Here is a 25,833-nt window from a genome sequence, read left to right as displayed (position 1 = left end):
CTGGAATAAACCATCTATTCAACCCTCTAATCCAACCTGTCAAGCTGTTTTGATTTCGACTTCAAGAATTACTAATACGACCGAAAATACACAACGCAGAGTCTGTCCGAACAGTTTAGAAATAGCTAAACTGTTCCTGGCTGATAGAATCAGCCAGGTTTTTGGAAGATGTAGGTGACAGAAGCAAGTGTGAGCAAATGTGGAATAGAGCCAGTAGACAGGCAGGAGTTTATTACTGCAATGATAAGTGAGGTGAGGTGTGAGACAGCCAGGCCTTGACCAGGTTGGAGGGGAAGTGGTGCAGGCGTGTCAGTGAGTTCTCCCGGTAGTGAGTGACAAAAATGATTATATCAACAAATATGATAAAAAAGGCTTCTAAAATAAATGGCCTACCCCAGCTTTAGAAGACATGTTGTATGAATACAATAAATGAGTACAATTCCATTAAATGCAGGCCTTTTTAATAAATGTTATCATATTTATTTGAATTAATCTCCCTTATCCTTTAATACTTACTTTTTTATTCGAAACAAATAGCACACCATGAACTTATAGTGAAGCCGCTGTCGAGTGCATCTGTTTTCTCCTCAGTGCAAAGGTTGGAAGGAATTGACTGGGTTATACCATATAGGCCTACATCCCGAACCACACGACTAGAATAAAGTAAACGTTTAAGCGTCTTGTAAAAAATAAAATATAAATTATAGTATATCGCCTATGTATACAACTGAACTGCTTATCAGTTAGAGAATCGTCTTATTTGTTTTGAACTATATTTGTTTTTTACACCACACCCCCATTTTTTGGCTACATTGGTTCACTCTGCACGCCAGCTGATCAGCTCAGCAAGCCACCAGTCAGCCGTAGCTTCAATAACTCACCGTACTTTTACCACTAAATAAATCCGTTAATCGGAAATATCACCTTTGACTTAAAGTTGGCGAATTCTTCTTCATCTGTTGCCACGTATAAAGGGACCTACATCTCGGATTATTGCCTCTGCGTTACTAAATACAAGGGATCTAAACAAAATATCAAACCGAGGCCCTAAGCCCCGTCCCCGGATCGCCTGCTACAGCGGATAGCCTCACACCGACGCCGACATGGGGGACACGGGGAGCGAACGCAGCAAGCCTCCCAGTACCGCTATACCCCCACGCTGCCCCTGTGGGTTCTGGGGGTAAGGCGAATAACATTTTAAATGGCTACTTTGACATATCTGGCTTCACAGTGAGCTGTCCGTAGTGCTAGCCGTTTATGTTAGCAGCTCACGGAAGGATGAGCAGCTTTCCTTGTTTCAGTTGTGTTACACATATAACAACGACCCCCTCCCCATTGCGTTAGCTCGCAGCTATGTGGCTGCAAACCTAGGTGGACAGGTGTATGTGGTAGATGTCATCAGTTATTTAGGACACCCTTTCCCTTGAAAACAAACACATTTTCCCATAATCTATGTTTCGGTTTCTTGACAAAACTGATATTAATTGCAATTCTCCACAGCTTGTATCAATACAATTATTGGGTTATTTATGAACTGATTAATGCTTAAAGCATATTCCATCCCTGTGGTTTCAGATATTTGAATCAGGATTTTGATTTAGGATATCCATCTGTGTCTATCTATGCGTGCTTTAGATTAAGGCTAGACCCTAAGCAATGGTATTTCCTCAATTGTGATGAATGACATTGCAGGTAGTATTTTAATATATTTAAGCCTACCGTATTGGAACACACCTTTCCCAGTTGAACCCATGCATATGGTCTGTGTTTGACAGACTGGTAGTGCAGGCAGCTGGAGCTTAAACACATGTAATAAAAAAATGTGGTTTGTATATCCACCTGGAAATGGCTTAAATTACAGATTTGCTTTATTGTCCCAAGAGCCAGTGCCATGGAGGTGTACACTGTGATCATCCTCATCTGCACCCATGGCTCTATCCGGTTTCTCTAACTCATGTCACATGGGACTAACTGTAATAAACACCTTTTGATAAAGCACTTGCATGAATACCCAGTGGATGAATACTTGTGTTTTAAAACAGACTTGGTCCTTTTAACCATCTAAAATCGTGAGCACCCTTTAGTTTCTCCCGTGTAGTGTGAGTGCAAAATAAAGTCAGAGGCTACTTTTAAGTCGGTTGGTAGTGGTTGATTGGTCTGAACAATTGTATTCTGCATTGGCTCGGAATATCTATTTTTAATGTCTATGGGATGAATTAAGGCTTTTGGCTGCTGAACTCAAATCTGTCAGAAAACAGACTTGTGATCCTGGTTAAAAGTAGGATACATCTGCACAGTCTGCTTGTTAATGTGCTTGAGAAGCCTTCACCCGCCTCTTGAAATCTTGAAGTATTCCATGTCCCTTTCATAGCACATTTCAAACCGACAATAACACATGAGTAGTGGTTTTCTAGAAGCTAGAAGCAACAATATCTTTAATGGTAGCAATAAGTATGTGCCACGTCAATCTAATTGAAATTAAGTAGCATGCACTAGTGATGTGTACTTTAGGGGGACACTGGGGTCAGTCCAGTTTAACCTCAATTATACATCTTAAGGATATTGACTTGTATGGCTTCATTATTTATTCATAGCTGTTAGCTTTATGTAGACCTATAAGTAAGCATTGCTCTTTGATGTTAAGTCTATTTTGTCACACTAATAGGCCAACAGCTTTTATTTAAAATTTCATTAAATTCCATTCAATTAGTGTCTTTCTCAGTAGCTGGTGTCCGAACAGTGAAAGGTCTACTGTTTGTATGACACTATTTTAGTATTCCTATATTTATAGGACTATCATAGTAAATAATTGGATAATAGGTCAGATGCCTAATAAAGCTTATCACTTTAAGGGCACCTCTAAATTCACAGCGACTTAGTTTAAAACATAGAACTAGCTATGTTGTGCAGAATATCCGTGTTGATTCAGAATCACTTCATAAAATAATTCCGTTATCTTATTTTTCGCTATGGGGCCGCCAGGTGCCATGTGCAAAAGGCCACATCGATTCACTTGCTGGATCATTGCATCACAGTTATGTCGCCATTGTATGGCAATTTCCATCAGCGCGTTTGGCCGCTCCTAGTCCAACCATACCGCGCTGATTTACGTCTCCATTACCAGTTTAAATGCACCGACGCCCCGAGATGCACCATCTCCCGAGTCAGGCCAATGCGCACCTGTCCAGCCTCCAATCGGGTTGCATTGACGTCCACCCCTGCTTGCTGTTTAGAGTGAGAAATTGTCTCTCCAATTTTTGGAAGATAGACGTATAAAAATACAATAACTACGTGTCACTGCACCTCGATCCGTTATTATGAGATCGTTCCAATAACCATATAAGCCTTGTACTTAAAAAGGGTAATGAAGGTTTAGATAGAAGCATATCGATGTGATTTTAGTATGACGCTAGTATGATCTTGTGAAAAATGACAGATTTCTTTCAGATATTTCTTGGTTTAAAGACTTAGACAATATTGGACAATATTTCTCACTATTAGATCGCTGATATTGACTTTAAACACGTTTTCTTCCTAATAACAAGGATATTGCCTGGCACTGGGGAAATGTGTATGAAACATTGTTCAATGTGTAAACAAGACTAATCTGAAATAAATCGTCTCTCAATGAGCTATTGCGATGAAGAAGCTTAAACAGGGGGGGAATATTAGACGTCAAACTTAATTTATCATTTGGGATATTATTGTCTGTCTGAAACTAACCAAGTATATAAATTGTCTCCTAAACTAATCAAACACATTCAACAGTAGGCTCTAATATAAAACTAAATAGGCTACAGTAAGTGTTTGTGTGGTTGCATCATCGACTCAAGACAAGATGTCATCAGTTAAAGAGACCTTCAAGTGGGTAGCCCTGCCTGTTGTAATGGGGATGCAGATCTCAGCCACACCATCCAGCCAGGCCGTTATTATGTGATGGAAAAAGGCCAGTAGTTTCAAATATTGCTATGCATTATGTGGGGAAGAATATGTTTCTGAACAAATAATACATTGGCCATAATAAAATGTGCTTCTTCCCTTTTAATGTAATTTGCTAGACTCAGGATTTATGTCGTTATGATTTAGGTACAGTATGTAATTTATTTTTGATCATATATTTAGCTGTAGAGCTGACATACCTTATATTTAGCATAAAGTATGTCCCTGCACACTAGGCGTAGGTCAATTGTCATAGTAACAACACTTTAGTCAAGCTCATTTCGTCAATGTGGAAGCATATTGCAGTGGTTCTGGGTGTTCTTCTAGCCATGCTGTATCCTCTCTCACTCCTTAGCCTTAATTGTGGCTGACATCTAGCCAGAGGCGTTAGATTAATCCCCCGTACCTGCTTTGTTTTCCTCCCCTGAGGACGGCTGATGTGATTGGCTCATAGCGAAGGAAGGGAAGGGAAACTAAGAGGGGAATAAGTGAAAGTAGAAGGAAAAACAAGTTTTTGCCCTTATTTTCATCTTGTTGCTTAAATTCTACTCTTGCCTTAAGGGAGGACTACACCCGGCCGGAATCTTAATGTCTAAATAAAATTAATATTTGACCATATTTTGCTGAGCTAGGTTTATATTGGCTTAACGTTCATTACAATGTACAAGGCAGGCTGTATTCAATGTATTTTATCCCTCGCTTGCCTAATACCTAATCTGACATGCAAAATTATCCAAAAAATGACAACGCTTTGCTCCGGGAAATACTGTGCAATTAAGTGACAGAGAGAGAGGGCTGCCTTTTGTAGCATTGACTTCCATTGTTATCCATCAGCACATGAAAACCAGACACAGAAGCCCTTTGCTACATTGCTCTGCCAGGCAGAGGAAGTTAACTAACCCCCTGTCCATCTGGCTATCTGCTAACCACCATCTGACCATGGTGGGTTTTGTTCCAAGAAGAGCGGAAGGCTTAAGTGCATTCTGGACCACATTATAAGTTGTTTTGTTAGGCTCAAAGGTAAGGTGTCTTCTCTCTTTTTATTAGACCAGACAATAACTGCAGGAGATAAAGTATATTAGAGTGTTTGGTCCTTACATTGGGAATAAGAAAAACAACATTGCTGCACCTACTCGGTCCTTTAAAGATTTTTTTAGCTGGAGGATGTTTAGTTTCTTGAGTGTCTAGTTACTTAGGTTAATATATAAGAAAAGCCATTTAATTGCAAATTGGCCTGTCATTCTCGCTAGTCATCATATTGCTTTAGCATTTTTAAGTTCATTTATATTTTAATCTTCTATTCACTTAAGAGGAGACTATTTGAGATCAAACTTGTGGTGTGTTCTCTTTTTTTGGTTTCTCAGTCTGAATGCATGTGGCTTTCTTTTGTAGTTCTCCTGGTGGTCAGAAAGCATACATTTGATGTTTAGTCAATGCAATTATAAGTAGGGAAGATCATCTGAATTTGAATTAATCTTCTGTAAGGGTCGTTTTACGACTTTCAGGACAAGCTACAGATGTATAATTTGGTATGATGGTATGTGTGATAAATGAGTACAGTGTCATCAGCAAGCCACTTTATTATGCGGTTTAATGCGTTATTTTAATTTGTTGGCATTTTATGTTGTATTTTATTAGGATTTGATTCCCAAAATGCCTCTCGTATACCCATTATAAAACGTTTTAACACTGCCAAATATGCCCATCTAATGCCCTCCTTTTTCCCGGCATGGTCCGCACGTTTACACTGACCGAGGTAAAGTAATATACCACCTTGATTTCGCACCCCAATTTACCCTCTCGGACCCTACACATATTGGGGGGTTCATTTTCATTTAATTGCGATTGGACAGCTTTGCGGTTCCAGGGGCGGGACTTCGGGAGAGGTGTTTCTGCGCAGTGATATCAACATGAGTAGTTCTAACTGGAGAGACGGTGAAATATGCGAGCTGCTGACCATCGCTGGAGGGAAGGTGATTCAGTCGCATTTAACGAAAACGGGGAAAGATTGTGCGATCTATGAGAAAGTACCAGAGGTACTTTCCTTAAGAGGCTTTTGCCGGGATAAACAAGTGGTCAGAAAAATAAAGAATATGTTGGCGTTTTTACACTTGTAAATAGTTTATCCTGTTTGTAGCCTCCACACATGTATACTCATTCTTGCATGCGAGTGTCTTGAATCATAAAAAAAAAAAAAAGCATTTGAAGAAGGCGGATTTTACCCCCTCGTTTTACACAGGCAATATTGTGAAATTGTAGGGCGTGCTAAGCCACGACCGTACCGGTTTGGCAGTGTAAAAATGCCTCTACACCCCTCGTCATTTCAATAGAAAACTCATTGTTCAGTTGTGACTCACAACTGGGTGTCTTCAACACCCTTCTGAAAGGTACTGGATTCAATGCCCCTTGCCCCCAAAACCTGAAGGCATCGTTAAGTGAGATGCCCTAACCCTACTTGCTCCGCCTAAAGACATGTATTCAATATAAGGGTGCTTTTCAGGGACCCAGGCCTTGATCGGAGTACACTTGAACCCCATGTCCAGTTCTGTCAGGAATCACTCATGTCCTAAATTTAAACATTTATTGCATGAAATGCTAATGCAATTTAGTTTGGCGGAATGGTTCAACTCTTTTCTGGTGCTCCCTGCTGTAGGATGTAAAGCCTGTCATACAGATGTAAGATAAAGAATACCAAGAGCGTACCAGAAGTTTAACTGTCAACTAAAATTAACTTTGCAGAGTGTGTGTTTGAGATGGTGGATCTTAAATTGAACGCCTATCAGTTTACATGTGTTTAATTGGACCGCGTCAACTGATAGGGAGCCAGAACTAGCTACGCCCACACAACCGGAGTACCGAACCCTGGCGGGTTTCATGTGTACTTTGGTATGGTTTGCATCAGGTGAGGAAACAAACTAATAAACATGGAGGTGGACTGCTATTCTGCTTATTTGTATGCACGCAACCCTCGCCAATCTCATCCTCTGAACTATACGGCAATAGCTGGTTAAGTAGAAAGGCGAGGAGACAGGAGGGGTTCTTGATATCGTCTCCCTGCATATCGATAATATTATGCATAGTACAAAGGTCTAGTCCATTGTAAGGACTCGGAAAAATGCAATAGGCGTGCTACAACATAAACAACTTACACGTATTCTTCTTTGTGTTTATAGCCATTCGCAAACCAACTAGATGCATACCGCCACCTAATGTATCGGAGTGTATAGATACGCAAAGTGTACTCAGGTACGGTGTGGGTACCAGATTGACTCGGCTGCCAGATCGACTTGGGGTCCTGCGCTTACAGTATCGGCACTTGACGTATCGATACTTGATGCATCAACACAAGCCAACGGACAAAACCCGGAAGGGTTGTTTATAAAAGGGGCTCAATCATGGATATAAAAATAAGTCTGTTTTGGTTTTGATTTCATTGAACGCAGCCCATTCTCTCGCACAAACAAAGCCATTGGAAACACGTCTATAAGCACTGATGAATGCATATGTAACCCAGTTCCTGTTAGGGACTCTTATTCTGAAGGAGGAGAACGGAAGTCGATCAGGCAGCCGAGTCAATCTGGTACCCACAACGGCACAACATGAATAATGTAAACCCTGAGCAGCAAGGGAATGGGGAAGGTTGGCAATAGTATTCACAAGGTATGAATCAAACGTACCAAATATATGCGCTATCAATAATATGTTATGCTATATTACTTGAACGTGGTACTACGCTTTATCATAATTATTGCTTTTCTCACGATTTTCTTATGTATAATAAGTGGATTTGTGAAAATAGCCTGAGAAGAAATAGTTTACTCTGGTAGCCTAGCAACCACACGTGCCCTCCTTCACACGCATCCTACAGGGTAAGCACGTGGGCTCTGAATCCAGGGGCAAGCTCGGCTCACAGAGCTTCCTGTCTGTAGGGACACTAAACCCCCTAAACCAGATCCAATAGGCCCTTCCTCAGTCAACACACACAAGTGCTTAATACTGCTGTTTCTGTGTCGGGAGGACACACCCATCCAGACAATACTGGCTAATACTGCTTCATCTGTAGAAAAACACCCATCCACACTGTATTGGTTGATACTGCTGTTAGTATTCGATGGACAAGCCCCTCCACACTACTAGTTAGTACTGCTGTAACTGTATTAGGAGGACTAACCCATCCACACAGTACTAGTTAGTACTGCTGTAACTGTGTTAGGAGGACTAACCCATCCACACAGTACTAGTTAGTACTGCTGTAACTGTATTAGGAGGACTAACCCATCCACACAGTACTGCTCAATACTTCTGTAACTGTGTTAGGAGGACTAACCCATCCACACAGTACTAGTTAGTACTGCTGTAACTGTGTTAGGAGGACTAACCCATCCACACAGTACTAGTTAGTACTTCTGTAACTGTGTTAGGAGGACTAACCCATCCACACAGTACTAGTTAATACTGCTGTAACTGTGTTAGGAGGACTAACCCATCCACACAGTACTAGTTAGTACTGCTGTAACTGTGTTAGGAGGACTAACCCATCCACACAGTACTAGTTAGTACTTCTGTAACTGTGTTAGGAGGACTAACCCATCCACACAGTACTAGTTAATACTGCTGTAACTGTGTTAGGAGGACCAACCCATCCACACAGTACTAGTTAGTACGGCTGTAACTGTGTTAGGAGGACTAACCCATCCACACAGTACTAGTTAGTACGGCTGTAACTGTTTGGAGGACCAACCCATCCACACAGTACTGCTCAATACTTCTGTAACTGTGTTAGGAGGACCAACCCATCCCACAGTACTGGTTAATACTGCTGTAACTGTATAATGCACTCATCCACAGAGTACTGGTTGATAACGCTATAACTGTGTCAAACACCTACCCACACCGTGACAGCAGTATTAACCAGTGTTGTCATTTGGTGTGATGCAAAATCGTTAGATTTTTTTTCTTCTTCTTCGACTTGGATTTGATTTGTCTAGATCAAAGCGAAAAGATCTTACCTCTGCGCTACATCAGAAAACCTAATTAGGCAGCAGGCTTTGGTAATACAAGGCACATCGTTTTGCTACTGCTCGAATCCAGTTTAAATTCCAAATCACATCAGCTGCTCGCTGATGCTCCCTTGCATGGGAAAGTGTAAAGCAAGACACAGTGTGCTTTGGGAGAATTAGAGAGGCTCTATTGGTTTATTTACATTATGAACAGCCCTGCTGCATGGCTGGCGGGGGAAACTAGAGACCGCCATAGGGCTAGGACATTGAGACGGACAGACGGGGAGACGGACAGACGGGTAGACGTTTGCCGACAGACATACAAATGCAGACATGGATACAGATCAACAGACAGACGGCCTGACAGATTGCCTCACTTGCAGACAGACGCAAGTACCAAAGCAGAGATTGATGGAGACCGACAGACGGGCAGACAGGGGGGAGACAGAGGGTCTCTCCAAGAGGGTGGACTGCTAGCGATTGGACTGCTAGCGGTGGAAGAACTGAAAAGGGCTGATTATGCAGAACCCAGCGCAGAACCAAACCAGGTTCACGACTGCGTCGAAGCGTCAGTGCGGTCCTTGCGATGTGTCGACGTGGAACCATAATCAGCCCTGTAGTGGGGGGACAGCTATCGGTTGAACAGGTAGACTGAGGTGGACTGGTAGTGGGTGGACTGACAGCAGTTGGACAGGTATAGGATGGAGTGCTAGACATTCACCTGCTCGAGTTGTGGACTGCGAGAGGTTGGACCGCTAGACGGTGGGATTTCCAAACGAGGACAAGGGCGCCCAGCACAGTTCCCAAAATAAATAGAATGTGAGTGATGGCAGCGACCGTCACGCTCCTCATGCACCCTCCTCATGCACCCTCTACTGGCACACTCGCGGAGAGGGGCAGGACGGGAGCCAAGCACTCACAACATTGTTGTATTGGCCTTCCCCCAGCAGTACACCTGAAGCATTTTGGGTCATTTATTGTTGCGCTGTTGTTATTTTATTAATTGATTGATTTCTCCCGGTCTCTGTTATGTTGACAGGTCGGGCAAAACCCTGAATCGATGCTCCAAATGTTTTGCAGGTAGGTCCTTACAGTAGTGTGTGCGTTTGTTTTTTTTGTGTGTGTTGTGTGTGGCTTTGCAAAATGATGCCCTTGTCTCTCAAATGAATGTGCGTCTGTCTGTGTACTTTTGAGAGATGGCTGGCCTTGTGTCTCAAGTGTGTTTGTGTGTGTTTGTTGGACTATCCTTGGTGTTGCTGTGAAGAGGATACAGACTCTTTGAAGAGTCTGCACTTCTTACTTACTGACTTTGACTAGGAAGATGGAGATTGGAAAACTTCAGCAAAATGTTAAAACAATACACATTATGTGTATGGCCAAATGCAAACATTATAAATAATTTGATTTAATCAGTAAAATATCATGCATTGCAAACATAAACTGTAAGTTTTTAGAGATGATGGAAATCGTTCTTGAAGTCCATGAAATAACAATTCATTCTCATCTCATTCTCATTCTTCATTCTCTCATAGCACATTATCAGAATTTTGAAGCTATGGTCACAGCCTGCAGGTTATGAATTGCCCACTATTTTTTCATAATTATTTTCAAATGTATAAATCACAACTTCTAATGATTTATTTTTGGTTGGTGGTATCAGGGTTTGCATGTTTGCATTATTTAATCTTGATTCCTGGCAGCAAGCAAGTTCACACTATTTTCTGGCCTTTTTGTGATTGTTTCTTTGAAAAAAAGGAGGACAAAAATGATTCCCTGGAGCCAGCCATAGGAACCAGTCATTTTTGGTTAATAATTGCATTTGCTTGTTAACCAAGCGTGTAGAAGAATTCCAATTATTCTCGAAAACTGTCATGGCTGTCATTGCTGCTTAAACACTGATGTCCTCTGATTCTTCTTCTTTTTCTTCTTCTTCTTTTAACTCCGGGGCCTAGGCAGTGTTTTCTCCAGCCCACAAATAGTGGCTACACAACCTTCTCAATTCCTTTCATTGACCTGTAGAAAGCTGAGGACTAATGTTTGTTTGGCCCAACGATTGTCTCGTCCAGTCTGAACGCTCAAAGCCTGTTGGCTCTGGCAGCTCCCTCAGTGACAGGAAAATGAGGGTCTTCATAGAACCTAGTAAATGAATGCAAGAGGATGGAGTCCTGATGGCACAAGGATTAGCTTTGAGGGGGAAAGTATGGCTTGACTCAATGTGACGTTTAAGATTTCTTCATTGTTCGGTAAGGTCTCGTTACTAACCGATTTGTACACATGAATTGGGAACATGTCAAGACACCTTTGGCAATCTTGTCGATTAGGCGGGGGCCGACTACAGCCATACCCCTAAAGTATCTCTAAGTATCTCTAAAGCTGAGACACAATACTCCAAGCACACTCATACACACTTATCCTCCTTTCTCCATTTTTACACTTTACTCTCATTCTCTTCTTAGACGTTCAGAAGAAAGAGACGGATGAAGAATGTCCCCCAAAGTCTGCCCCCGGCACCAGCAACAACCAATCAGATGTTTTCTGCAACGAGTCAAACAGCAACCTCGGCCAATCCCTCACGTCGACAGCTACCCCTTCAGAGGAAGCTCCGCTCAGCGAGGCGGGAACCACGTCACATGCAGGCGAGGGTGAGTCTGAAGTTTCTCAATGAGTATCAGTCTTAGAACTGATACTGGTGAACGTATTTTGGGGGAAATTCTTCTACTATAAACTACTAAATAATAAATAAGATAATTGAATGTAAATATATGTGACTTCCGTTCAACTGAAAGCTTTTTTTCAGTTGTATTCTAACATTTTCATGAAATGTAAAAAATCTTTTTAGCTAGGCTATACCTGCAGTATCTCTTCCTTCCTTTGTTATTGCAGATAGGCAACTTAGGCGTCCGTGTAGCCTTAACCTACAGAAGTTGTCCCCTCCCTAATATTGCAGAAAGGCAACAAAGGGATTACATTTCGCCTTTAAGGTGCAACGTTTAAGACTTGGCTGAAATAATAATAATAATTATAATAATAACAATTGATCAGTTTTTTATTGTGCTTTTCTAAATACTCAAAGACGCTTTACAAATAAGAAAGGAATACATACAGACAGTACAGACAATCAAACAAAAGGGAAAAAAATAAACAACACAACAACAATAGGCAACACATTAAGAGAGCGGGAGAGAGTGGAAGATGGCGGAGGATGATTTGTCAAATGTTGTAGGTGGTCCTGAAGAGATAGGTTTTAAGTTGACTTTTGAATGAACAGAGTGTATCAGAGTTTCGGATGGCCAGAGGGAGGGAGTTCCAGAGGGTAGGGGCGGCAATGCCGAAGGCTCTGTCCCCAAGGGTGCGATACTTGGTCTTGGTGATGGAGGTGAGAAGGTTGGCATCAGCGGAGCGTAGGCAGCGAGTGGGGGAGTGGCGATGGAGGAGATCTGTTATGTACGAGGGTGCAAAGATGTTTAGCGCTTTGTAGGTGGTGAGGAGAATCTTGAAATTGATGCATTGTTTTCGTACATATTGCAGTTTTTTGAAGAATAGTGGAGGGGAGGCCATACAGAATGCTTTTGCAATAGTCAATTCTGCAAGTGATAAAGGCGTGGATTAGTGATTCAGCAGCTGAGGATGAAAGGGTGGGTCAAAGGCGTGCAATGTTGCGGAGGTGGAAGAAGGATGTTTTTCTGACTCTGTTTATGTGTGACTTCAAGGAGAGCGTGGGGTCCATGATGATGCCCAGGTTTCTGACCAGGGGGGAGGGAGTGACAGAGTGACCATCGATGCAAAGTGAGAAGTTCTGTGAGGGGGGGATGATGTTTTTTGGGCCGAAGATGATAATTTCAGTTTGAAATAGTCCTCCAAACTAAAAACAAATAGATTAAATAACGTTTTGGTGTCCACCCCTATTGTTTTCGTTTTTAACCGCGTATCCACAAACAACTGACTTAGCTAACATATACACAATATCAGTTACATTATGCAAGTCGCTACCTTGTAAGCTATTGCTACATACAAAATACAGTAGATGTCAGTCCTTGTTATTGTCGAAAGGCAAATAAGGGTTTATATTCAGCCTAAACCTACAGTCGGTGGTTCAGTCCTTGTTAGTGTAGAAAAGCATCCCTTCCTGCCGAAGAGCGCCTGTGCTATAGAAGCCGCCGGTGCTAGCCTCCCCCTTGATACATTAGTTCTGGCAGGGGGCACAGTTAGAAAAGAACGACGTGAACAGGGTCATGAGTTCTGAAGAGTAGAACAACAGACCTTGCGTTGCCACGGCAGCCTTCATCTCTCCCGAGGACAGACCCGGGTTTGTTTTGGCCTCCTGCTTCAAAATGGGTTTGGGGCCGGATTGAACAGGAGGGTTTTTAAATGGAGCGCAGTGGGCAGGGAGCGGGAGCCGCTAAACGGCCGCGCGGAACCATGGATCGAGAGCGGAGCAGACGGGCGGCGCTCCAGCAGGGCATTATGCATCACATTAGCCCGCACACCGGCTGCACTCTGACACTTGTGGGGACACATAATGGAGTGAACTTTACTTCTTTAAAAGTGTAGAGTGTAATGCGGGATGTGTACACCCACTCCTGTGCTCATTTTTAAAACTTTAACGCTCTGTGTTTTGGGGTGTGTGTGTGTTGTGTGTTGTGTGTGTGTGTGTGTGTGTGTGTGTGTGTGTTTGTGAATGTAAAACAACACAACATCCCCATAGACCAAGCATTAGCAACACCACCATATGCTTGCACAGCCATACATTAACAATCATATTGATATTTCCCTTTGTTTTCTCTTTACTTCCACTTTCTATGTCAGCCTTTGCTTGTTTTATTATTTATTGTGCGTCAGTATTCCTGAGTAATTGCAGACCACAGCGCCACTACCACCACCAATGTTAACTAGCCTGTAATGAATGACTTCTTTCAAATTGCCTACAGCAAACATTGGTGTAGGCATGAATGAATTTAAAATGTTATTCTTATAAACTCTCCAATATGAGTTATATTTCCTGGTCAAACAATAATGACGTGAACAAACATTAATACAATCTTGTTATCTCTCTCTCTCTCTCTCGCTCTCTCTCTCGCTCTCTTGCTCTCTCTCTCTCACTCTCTCTCTCTCTCTCCCTCTCGCTCTCACTCTCTCTATCTCTACGTCCTTGGCACACCACACCACTAAACATCTACTCCCACACACTCCACTTATTACCTATGTCTCTCTCCCTCTGTCTTTCTCTCTCTCTCCGTCTCCCTCTCCCAGCGTTCTCCAGCACAGAGACAGCCATGGGCACACTCTCACCCCCCACAAAACGCCCTTCTGACTCAGGTACGCCTCCAGCTCCTGCCCCGCCGTCTCGTTGGGCGACGTTGGGTTTTCGCGCTGTGTGCCTGTCAACATCACCTAGCGGGCCCGATGGAGGACCCAGGATTTTCAGCTGCAGCGGATTGATCCAAAATGGCCCCTGCTTATTTGCCTGCAAAAAAGGCCAAATGTCTAGTTGGGATTGCTAACTGCTGAGAAGAATATAAGCGAGAATGTACATTCAATATATGCATGCAAACACGAATGCATGCTTATTTTTACATGCCGATGCCCTGAGCAAAAACGCATGCACACACACACAAACACGCACGCACGCACACAAACACACACACACACACACACACACACACACACACACACACACACACACACACACACACACACACACACACACACACACACACACACACACACACACACACACACACACACACACAAAAACACAGTTTTCGAAATCTCAAAAGTGGCCAAGGACACGCAACATCACACAGTGATGTTGATTTAACCCAACAGAATCAGGCGAGCTCCATGCTGTGATAGACACGTGTACAAACACACACACACACAAACACGCACACGCACGCACACACCTGTGCATAATGCATCATCTTCCAGAGAGCAGTAAGCAATGTCTTCTTGTTTACACAACGCTTTGTGGTTTTCATAATCCGTGTTCAGAGCCTTGTGTCTCCTCTGATGGTTTCCAGACATTTACTCCTCTCCTTTATGCAGTTGAACTCCTTCCTGTTTCCTCTGTGTAATTTTAACTTGAACCATTTTAACAGCAATCTATGGTCCTGTTGAATCCCGTCAAAGATGTGCAGGTGGTGGACATTAGTCTGATCCTTTCTAGGATAATGGGAGGTGGACTGGAAGCAGTTTATGCTCCCCATCTCTCTTTGTCCCCGCTGCTCTTTCCTTCTTCCTCACTTTCTCACTCTTTCCTCTCGCTAAACATCTCTCTCTCTCTCTCTCTCTCTCTCTCTCTCTCTCTCCCTCTCCCTCTCCCTCCCTCCCTCCCTCCCTCTCTTCCCCCGCTACTGAGGATCGATGGGCAGAGGCAGGAGGATCTGTTTGCTGAGCTTGGCCTAGTTCTCAGAGATTTATCGAGCCCTGGTCTGTGTTCGGCCAGGCCAGGGAAAAAGTCTGCACGATTAATGGGGAGAGCCAGGCGGAAAATCCTGCTGACCAATGAGAGATAGACAACGGGCTCAGCCCCAGGTCTCAGGTGCAGGGCTGAAAGGAATCCAATACATCGTATACGGACCGCGGGACGAACATTACACCACACCACATCCCTTTGTTATATCCTACCTAGATTTCTATATATACAGAGAATAATATTTAATATCCCTAAATACTCTGATTTGTAGTCCTAGTCCATAGTCCTGGAAAGCGCTATATTAGACACACAATTTGCCACACCCACAATCAAAGTTTAAACAGCACACCGTGTATGCAAATTCCTCTAATCATAAAAAACGAAAGATATCACTGGCAAAAGGAAATACCCAGAATGACGATAAACACACTTGTGTCAGTAAGAGATTAGAGGGAGGACAGACACTCACACATGCCGATTCTGTTGTATCTCTGAAGATGACTTCAAGCAGCCACTTGCAACCTTGCCGGAGCAGAAGCCGTAAGATTACATTCAGGAAATAGCTGTGTGAGAGGGCGGTGAAAGGCTCACCTGGCAACGGAGGTTGTTATTTCAAAAGTTATCATGTTCGTCTTCAATCACTGGTGTCGTGTGTGCATCAGGTTCCCTAACAGATTTGTCACCATACATGGGCATCACTTAAATGAATCTGAATGAAGCTCTGGCTGAGCAGCATGTAGTATATAGAATGTAGTATAACGCTACGGTGTGTGTGTGTGTGGACGGTGAAGCTCCATCTGAGCAGCAATGTATTTAATGTCCGCGTCCGCGTGAGGGTTTGTCTTCCTGCACACCTATAGTATATCCCTATGGTGTGTGTCGGATTTCATATAAAACATTGCTTATTACATCGCGAAGTCGTGTATAACGATTTTATTACTTACATATTTTATTGTTTGTTTGCTTTAGCTTTCTGCTAAATCTGAAAAACATTGCACTTTCTTTATAACTTTGCCTTTGTTTTCTTTTACTTATCCATTTTATTTTATTATTTCATTTTATTGTATGACTATGTTTCAATGTGTAGCACTTTGAGTCGGCTTTGTTTATGAAAAGTGCTATATAAATGAAGTTTCCTTGCTTTGACTACTAAAAAAGTACCATAAAGTTGGCGTGCGTCGTAACCATGGGGATAACACGCCCCCCTCTTTCCTTAAGCTCTCAGCCCAATTTTTTTTTCTAAAACCGTGGGCTCACTGGCTCTTTGAGCTGGCCTCTTGGTCTCGCCAAGAGGAAACAGTGCGGACTCAGTCCCAGTGCTGCCTAATGCCGTGCTTCATACACCCTTACGCAAAGAGAGATTACCTTAAGGAATTAGCCCAAATTATTTAACTTTCTCCTTGACGTTTTCTCTGAGCGGAGAGAGGAGAGAACAGGGAGGTCGTCTTTAAATCCTAACCTGTTTGTTGTCCTAGTTTAATCTTAAAAACGCTTGCTGTAACCGCAGTGCAAACGTGACCTTTTATTGCCCTCTCCTGGGATGCTATTAAAGTGTTCCAACAAATGGCTTTCGGGATTGTGTTTAGCGATAAAAAAGAAAAAGGAAAAGGAAGCTACACAATATAGCGTCTCAAACGGCAGCCCATCCACCAAAGTAATTGATTGCACTTCTTTTTGCCATGAATGTGTGTGTGCGTTTGCGTTCATGAATCCTTCTGTGTGTGTTTCTGTGTGTGCGTCGGTATGCTTTCTTGTGTGCGCGTGGTTGTGTTTGCATGCATGGTGTGTATGTGTGTGTGTGTGTGTGTGTGTGCGTGTGTGTGTGTGTGTGTGTGTGTGTGCGTCCGTCTACTTGTGCGTGCGTGTGTGTGTGTGTGTGTGTGTGTGTGCGTGCATGCATGCGCCCAGCATCACAGTCGGAGGGGGAATACTCCCCAGAGAAGCGAGCGAGGTTGAGGGAGCTGCCAGCGGAGCCTTCCTCCTCGTCTTCAACGTCTTCGGCGTCTTCCAGCAGCAGTAAGCAGCCGCGCCGCCGGCGCTGCCATCGCTGCCACGCCAGGCTGGAGCTGGTCCAACTGGAGCTGGGCTCCTGCCGCTGTGGTACCACCACACACACACACTCATAATCACACACACACACGCACGCACGCACGCACGCACGCACGCACGCACGCACGCACGCACGCACGCACGCACGCACGCACGCACGCACGCACACACACACACACACACACACACACACACACACACACACACACACACACACACACACACACACACACACACACACACACACACACACACACACACACACACACACACATAAGCATTGTGCACACACACACACACACACATAAGCACTTGCAAACACACACATACAAATGCATACAAACTCATGCACACAGACACACACGCACATATACATGCAGAGACACATATACACGCATGCGCACATTCAGAGGCGCATACACACACATACAGTACATGCAGAGAAACAGACACGCACACACACAAGCAGACATACAACAATTAATTCATAGACCTATGTACGGACTCATACGCATTTTGACACACACATATGTAGGCACACGGATGACATGGATGCATAGAGAAATACCTGCACAGGCATGCATAAACAGAGAGAAATGTATATGCATAGACACGTGCTTGCATACATGCATAAGCAGGCTCATCGATGCATTGACACACATTGACTCTCAAGCTGCAGGCATAGATGCATACAAGTCTTTAATAGCGCTACATTAGCCACCTGGTCGCGTACACCCACTAGAATACGGAACAATACCAGAAAGTACAGTATAATGCAGGATAGGTGGCCTTTGTCCTCAATTCCCCTCAGTCAGCACGCAGCATATAATGATGTGTTGAGTTAATATCACATTCAAGAGGTTCACATGAACCTGACCTCCCTTTGGCCTGCTTCTCTGGGGTTAAGTTGTAAGGTGTTGGTGTCTACAACTCCACATGCAGCGCCTGAAATAAGCATGAAAACTAAGACATGTGTGTGTGAGAGAGTGTGAATGTGAACAGTGTGTGTGTGTGGAGTGTGCAGAGAGAGAGAGAGAAAGAAAGAGATAGTGTTTTGGATGCATTATTGTGCATCTGTTTGTGTGATCGTATACCTGTGTGGTGGGTCCATGTGTGGGATAGTGTATTTGGTTGTTTGTGTGTGCGACAGTGTGTGTGATGATGTGCGTGTGTGGTCAGTCAACGTGTGTGTGTGTGCTTGTTTTAGCAGCGCATTGCTTTAGCGTCCTTTGGGGAACATTACAGAAGGCCTGGCTGCGTCCACATTGTACATAAAGCATAAGCCAATTACCTCCAACACTAATGCTGTTAAACCAATACTTGGCCGGCTAATCAACTTGTTTGCATACAAATTAAAGTAGTTAGAAAGTCACAACTCTTGGCTATAGACCGTCAGCTTTAGTACTCCTGGCCGGCTCCAAATTGGAAATTGACTTTACCTGCTTTCACCGGGCGCTGGTAGACGCCAGGGCCATCCGTCAGCAGAATAAACAAACCCAATGAAAACATATTTCATACAGGCTTACTGTATCAGCCTTAGCAGATGGCGTGATTTCATATCATATCATCGCACAACAGCCAGCTTTACAACAGCCCATTACTAACCTTACCAACAGCCAATAGTTTATGTAGCTTTGTGAATGTCGTTTTTATTAATGTAGCTCTGCATCGTCCATGCAGGTCTACTCATAAACACATGGGTGGGTTAGTCGGTTAATACTGGGAAGCTTGGGCCTTGCATTCTCTCCATTGTTATTGCAGTTCTTTGTTAGAATAAAAATGTAATAAAATATAACATACATTATATAATAATACAATTATAATATATAATACATTTGTATTCCTGATCTACTGTCATTTATATTCTTTGTCAAGCCAAGTTGTTGTGGAATGAATAGAGTACATAAATATCAATGTCCAACCCAGGATGGAAATATACTTGTGCTACACATTTGCTTGAGGACCCAGGCTTGTCTTATTATCCTTAGTGAATGGGTTGGGTCACATGCAGGTGGGTGAGTGGCAGGTGATTTGAGCCCATAGGCCTTCATTGGAACCTGGTCTGATCAGATAATGGCCTTCTGCTGTGTGGGGACCACGCAGGTGCTTACTTTAACACTGTTTCCAAGCAACACAGGGGCCAATTAGGGTGCAGGGAACTAAATGTGGTGGGTGTATGCACAGTGATCCTTGTGGATCAGCATTTGATGTGTGGCTTGGCGTATGCAAGCAATGCTAAATGCTATTGGTTGTTAGAACGTTGTGCGTTGATGCCCACTCTGACTTGGGTGTCTCTTCACAGAAGTCGTTCGGGTTGGAAGGAAATTAGCTGATTGGCTGACTACTTTCTTCTGTTATGTTGGGTATGGCTGCCGTCACTCTAATGTTTAACTTGTGGCCAACAACAAAACTTTTTATCACGTTTTCGAGAAGTTTTGTGTGAAGAATATGTTAAGTGAAGTACTTAAGTTTCTCTAGACGATCCTTCGTTTTCCAAAGGCACATCGGAACAAGTAATATTGTTACGTAAATTTGCTTTAAGAATATCGCTACGATGTACCAGGGACCTCAGTTTCCCTAATAATAATTGTTGAGTACACAGACGAATGAATGAAGGGAACAATTGAAGAACAAATTAAGAGTTCTTCTCATATTATTCAGTCTACTTCCTTTAACCTCTACCAGAGTGTTTGAAGTTTTTTTTTAAGTACAATTCAGTTCTGATGGCGAGAGCTCATTGTGACAGTATCAGCGTCTAATGCACATTTGCTAAACAAGAACTACTTTTATATTGTTTGTCAGCAAAATAAAGACACAGAGAATCACGTTTGGCTAGTCCTTGAGCTTTGCATCAACGCTGTGATACCTGGGAGAAATAAAAAAGATAAAGCAACCATACCACGTTACTGTTAATCCAATGGGAAATGGCCCATGGACGTTTATATTACAGGGCCGTTAAACAGCGTTTTAGTGCTGTCCTACTGGACGGGGAAGGGAGGGCTCCATTCTCTCTGGTGCCAGCCGTGTGGCAGCGTTTGGTCCTCAGTCTTCACATACTGGCTGTCATTAATTCCCTTGGCTTTAGCTGGCGTGTCAAGCTGGCCTTTTAATCACTCGCTGAATGCCGGCAGCGTTATTAATACGTTGGAGAAGATGAGTCTTAGTGAGCATCTGAACAGCACTGCTTCGGCTGCTCAGAGTCCGGGGTAGTACGGGCTGAGGAGGCCAGTGATACCAGGCACTTTACCAACTATACTGTACTGCCATACTTTACTATACAAAGCCCTGTACTATACCACACTATACCAGGCCCTGTACTGTACTATACTACACTATGCTGTAATGTACTATACCAGGCCCTGTACTGTACTATACTACACTGTACTGTACTATACTATACCAGGCCCTGTACTGTAATATACTACACTCTACTGTATTATACCAGGCCCTGTACTGTAATATACTACACTGTACTGTACTATACTATACCAGGCCCTGTACTGTACTATACTACACTACACTCTACTGTATTATACCAGGCCCTGTACTGTAATATACTAAACTGTACTGTACTATACTGTACTATACCAGACCTTTTACTGTACTATACTGTACTATTCTACACTCTACTGTACTATGCTATACCAGGCCCTTTACTGTAATATACTACACACTACTGTATTATCGAGACACACACACAATGGTACTGTAAAATATAAAATTCTGTGCTATGCTATACTGTACTGCAGTATGTTTTTTAAATGTCATGATTTAAGCAAAAATCATAAATTGTCTGACTAGTTATTGTAGAATGTATTTATAACCAATGCGTTTCAATGTTGAGATATATTTTGAGATAATACATATATTTTGAGATATTAGAATATATTTTGAGATGCCACATTTATTGGAGATATAAGGATATATTTTCAGACGTCACATCATTTTCAGAGATATTAAGGTCTATCTTGAGGCCTAAACATCAATGTGTGTGCACACACGGCGAGACATGAGGAGCCGTCCTTCAGAGACATGTGGCCCGTCTGTGCCCGCAGGCCACGTGTTCTGCATGCTGCACCGGCTCCCCGAGCAGCACCACTGCCTCTTCGACCATCTGGGCCGCGGCCGGCAGGACGCCGTCCTCAAGATGGTCAAGCTGGACCGCAAGGTGGGCCGCTCCTGCCAGCGCATCGGAGAGGAGTGTTCGTGAGCACGCACACTCCTTCCCCCCAGGCGCACACCCAAACACCCCCCCCCCATCTGGTCGGTCGCTTCGAGGATGGACTCCCCCCTTTATAGTTTTTTAGTTTTTGGGGCTTTTTGGCAGATTTCTTGCTGGATCTACGAAAACACCTCCCCCCTTTTACCCCATCTCCCTGTCCATTTCCTATTTTGTATCACTGCTGCTAAATAGCCTTTTGGGAATTGAATCTTTTCAGCGAGAGGACAATAACCAGAAGAAGAGATCTATATATATATATATTGAGAACACTTTTTACCTTTTTTTTCTCTCAGTTCTACAGTCCAGACAAATCAAGAACAGGTAAGAGTTTAAGATTAGAAAATGCAAGAAAAGCTCGAAACAGTTTTTCAGCCATGCTTCTGGGACTGCTTCTTACCTCCACCTCCAACAGTCGTGAAATGAGAAGAGAAATGGGGGGGAAAGTCAAGACTTTGGGTGGCTCGTCTTTACCTCAGAATCAGATGGAGCTGTTGAGCCCCCAGCTCTGGACCCCACAGGGGAGACCGCAGCTAGTAATTCAGCCTCGCCTGATGTCAGTGTCTTACCCACACACACACACACACACTTTGCCCACAAACATCACCTCAGGTTATTGTAATACCAGTCCAAAGTCCAAACAGTAAAAGTCTTAACCTTCCCTACGACCCCCTCCAGCTCGTTTTCTTCCACAAGACAGAAGAACTGTTAAGGGACGCTCTGTCTTATGTGAGGTTACCGCTCAGCGGGATGCGGTGAGAACTAATGGGGAGTGTGTTGAACTCAGAGAGCGTCTGAAGACCTGTGAACCGCTCTTCCGATTGAAATGTCTATCTTTGGAATGTCTGCCGTGTGATTGGTCTGTCCATCTTTTCAGGGTTCTAAGATTGATTTTTGCAGTTTTTCTTTATTAATCCACTTTGTTTTTTCCCCCTGCAATTCCCTACTCCAAGTTGAATGGCAACAATGGCAATGAAAGACAAAGATGTAACCGATACACCAAGCTTGTGCTTACAATGTATGATTAAACCCAAACAACAAACAACTGTTATATAGTATGGTTCATGATATTTTTCGGTGTCAAGATATTGGTGTATTTCTCCTAATATTCATTATATAAGACAAGAACTTTGTTTTCCATCAGCCCCCACTGGAGAAGGGAAGAAGTGCTATCCTGAAAGGCCCATGGAAGTCATGGGCCTTGTCCAAGATGGGACATAGTCCTTTCCTTTTGGAGAGTCTGATAAACTCTAAACCTCTCCCACTACTTTGCTTGCATGCTGGCTCTCCTCCCGCCTCCGTCCGGTTGGCTTAAACTCCTCTATTTCACTTCTTCAATCCCTCGCTCCTGTGTTCTTTCTTTTCACCCACATAATGTCATCTTGGAGATGACAGGAAGAGGAAGTAGGTGGGCGGGGCTTGGACAGAAAGTGTGAGACGTTAAATATTCTGTATTAGTTTGTCTTTTATTTCTTCTTAGCTGTGAAAAAAGGGAAACTGAGAATAGGCAGTGGATATCCTGTATCCTGAAGATATACTTATTTAATGTATTATTTTGTGTTGAATGATTAATCAAACTTTATCCAGATAGATATGCTTTGTGTTTCAGTAATGATCACTCAAAGGAAGCAGAAAATGGAAACTGATGCATTGTTTTAATTATCATGTTTTGCTTCCCCCTTTTCAACTTTAATTTGGCTGTGAAAGAATAAACTGCATTAGACAAATGTTTGACGATTGTGTTTATTCGAAAGGAAGATGGCCAAGGGTAAAAATATACAAATACTTATTTACTTATTTTTCATTGATCAGCCTTCTATGTTTAATTGAAAATATCTGATTGTTCTTTATATTCTTGACACTAGCAGATTACCAATGGAATTAAACAGAATAAAGACTGTTTCCATTACTAATGGAAACAGTCTTCCATTAGTAATATAATCACATTTCTTCTACTGCCTCTTATGGTGCAAGTGGTCAGGCATTTATGGATAATAGTCAGACTTGTAGACTGCAGTCAGTAGGGTCAGCCAAATAAATATGATTGCGGGAGCTAAGGGGGGGCTAGTGTGTTTAAATAAAGGCAACTCTCGGGGTCATGCATTGTATTAGACACGAGAGTTGAAACTCCTATAACCTGGGCTCCTGTCTGATCATTCCCGTGCTGCTCGCTTACAATATTATCAAAACTTTTTTTCCCATGTGTATTTGTCATCACAAAATGACCTGGGGATTTGGGAGGGGGGGGGGGGCTAAGAGGGGGCTCAGCCCTTTTCAGGGGAGCTTAAGCCCCCGCTGGCCCCCCCACATTGAAAAGGCAGCATGAACATTGTTTTCTAGAATATTCCGTCTCTCTAACTAAGCACATCAACCCCCCCCCCCCCCCCCTGTACATTCTAGAATGAATCTTAGGCCACGTTTATACGTAGCAGGGTATTTATAGAAACGAATATTTCCCCCCCTCCGTTTTCAAAAATAACGTTGTGCACACAATATCGTTTTCAAAAAAGTTGTTGTTTACATCAAAACGCATAAATACGCCGTCGAGTGCAATTAAAGCCATGCAAGCCAATCAGAATCCGCAGAATCAACAACAACGAATAACACAAGCGTCTTCCTGTAACAAACAAACTGTAAACATAGGGCGCTCATATGACGTTAAGCATTTCCTGGCTCATAATGTGACGCTTCAGAACCTAAAACCACGTTTCCCCCCGTTGACACGACAACACATAACCGGCGTTTTCAGAAATCTCCACTTTGGCCGGAGTTTTTAGAAATGATCGTTTTCTGTGACAAAAACTGCGTTTTCGTGTAAATGAGAGGCCGAACCGCGTGGAAATATCTGCGTTTTCCCTTTGTGTAAACGGGGCCTCAAAGGAGTAGGAAGAGGTTTCCCTAAAGAGCGCTATGTTTTAAACGGCTGTGCAGGTGTGCTACAGCTGAGCCTTAACCCAGAGTCTGCAGCCAGACCGGTAGCATGAAGAGTGCTCAGGGAGGGGGGGCAATACAAAGGGCCCATAAAATAGAAAGAAATCAAGGGGCCCCAGCTGCACTGGCACGGAGGCCAGGGGCCCGAGGCCCCCTTTTAATTTCAGCTGTGTGCCATATTTATGTTTTACCAATGATAAATAACGCTGTGGGACTGTGTGTGTGGATGATGGCTGGTTTAAGTAGCCTCACCTGGCCCGACTGATTGGACTCTGGGTCAGGCTGCACACCTGTTGTACATTGAGTAATCAGTGTGCACAGGTTAAAGCAGCCATCCCCTCACACACTCTTGAGATCACCTGCATGGCAACATGAAGCACAAGGCCATGTATCATCATCTACAAACTTTACATAAACCGGCTACTTCAACACTAGTCACCTGGTTCTAGCCGGCACACCTGGTGGATCCACCATGTGAGGCTGCTTGAATCAGCCATCATCCACACACACTCCCGCAAACAAGCTGATATAACTTGTCAGCGATTTCCCCCGAGCTCTTCATTTGGACAGTGATATATATATCTATCTACCATCTTTGCTATCGTCGATTTGTTGTCTCGTATAAAACATTAATTTGATACGATAATTTTTACAATGGGCATACTAATATGTCATACTAGGTTACTGGGAATATCCTGCTCACAAATACAAAAATACAAATACTCTCTCTCCTTCGCTCTCTCTCTCTCTCTATGTCTGTTATTAGTCAACGTCATTTGATAAAAACCTAAGTCCATTTTCCCGGAGCTTCTTCTGTCACCTAAGAAGGGCATTAATCCATTCAGGGAGTAAGTATATGGGGTATTAGATGTTTCCAATAGAGCAAAGATGATGGAGCAATTTATCATCGTGCCATCCGTTACATAACATCCAGAAATAAACGTCAGTAGATATGTCGATTTAGATAAGTGCTTTCAGACACACTATACACTTAAAGCCCTATGAATGGCCTTGTGTTTCGAATGCTGCTCTATGAATACCACTTAAAACTTTACTTGTTTATTTTTGTGTCCTTTCTTGAATGTTCAATATAGAGCGCAGCAAACATTATATACAAGTATGTGTTTTGTTCAAGTATAAAAACGTCAAAAGATATGAATATGTCATCCCAACGCCACGTATACCATGTATACCATTTCCAGGGTCCACGGGCATGTGGGAAGCTCTTTCTAGGTCTATCTAAATTATTTGAGTGCATTCTCTCCCTGATCCTCCTGTGG

At 43.1% G+C, this 25,833-nt stretch overlaps 1 protein-coding gene across 2 annotated transcripts; it reads left to right on the top strand.

The window, feature by feature from the left end:
- The first annotated feature begins 834 nt into the window (after nucleotides 1-834).
- On the top strand, nucleotides 835-22,781 carry LOC132471653 (AN1-type zinc finger protein 3-like). 2 transcript variants are annotated; one of them, XM_060070861.1, is made up of 6 exons: nucleotides 835-1,180; nucleotides 9,979-10,019; nucleotides 11,396-11,581; nucleotides 14,190-14,255; nucleotides 17,263-17,454; nucleotides 21,459-22,781. In XM_060070861.1, exons 1-6 carry the CDS (start codon nucleotides 1,104-1,106, stop codon nucleotides 21,611-21,613), a joined length of 717 nt encoding a protein of 238 aa, XP_059926844.1. In that variant the 5' UTR covers nucleotides 835-1,103; the 3' UTR covers nucleotides 21,614-22,781. The 2 variants fall into 2 exon arrangements, with proteins under 2 accessions (XP_059926844.1, XP_059926845.1); XM_060070862.1 differs by lacking the exon at nucleotides 835-1,180 and adding an exon at nucleotides 8,331-9,758.
- The last annotated feature ends 3,052 nt before the right edge of the window (nucleotides 22,782-25,833 follow it).

This window comes from Gadus macrocephalus, chromosome 14, assembly GCF_031168955.1.
Source record: "Gadus macrocephalus chromosome 14, ASM3116895v1".
Classification (NCBI taxonomy): Eukaryota; Metazoa; Chordata; class Actinopteri; order Gadiformes; family Gadidae; genus Gadus; species Gadus macrocephalus.
The sequence above is the reverse complement of the archived record's forward strand: the minus strand, read 5'-3'. Positions and strand labels throughout refer to the sequence as shown.

Coding starts and splice junctions, on each gene's coding strand:
- LOC132471653 (XM_060070861.1), top strand. CDS start 1,104: ATGGGGGACACGGGGAGCGAACGCAGCAAGCCTCCCAGTACCGCTATA. Junction 11,582..14,189: donor CACGTCACATGCAGGCGAGG/GTGAGTCTGAAG, acceptor TCCCTCTCCCAG/CGTTCTCCAGCACAGAGACA. Junction 17,455..21,458: donor GCTGGGCTCCTGCCGCTGTG/GTACCACCACAC, acceptor CTGTGCCCGCAG/GCCACGTGTTCTGCATGCTG.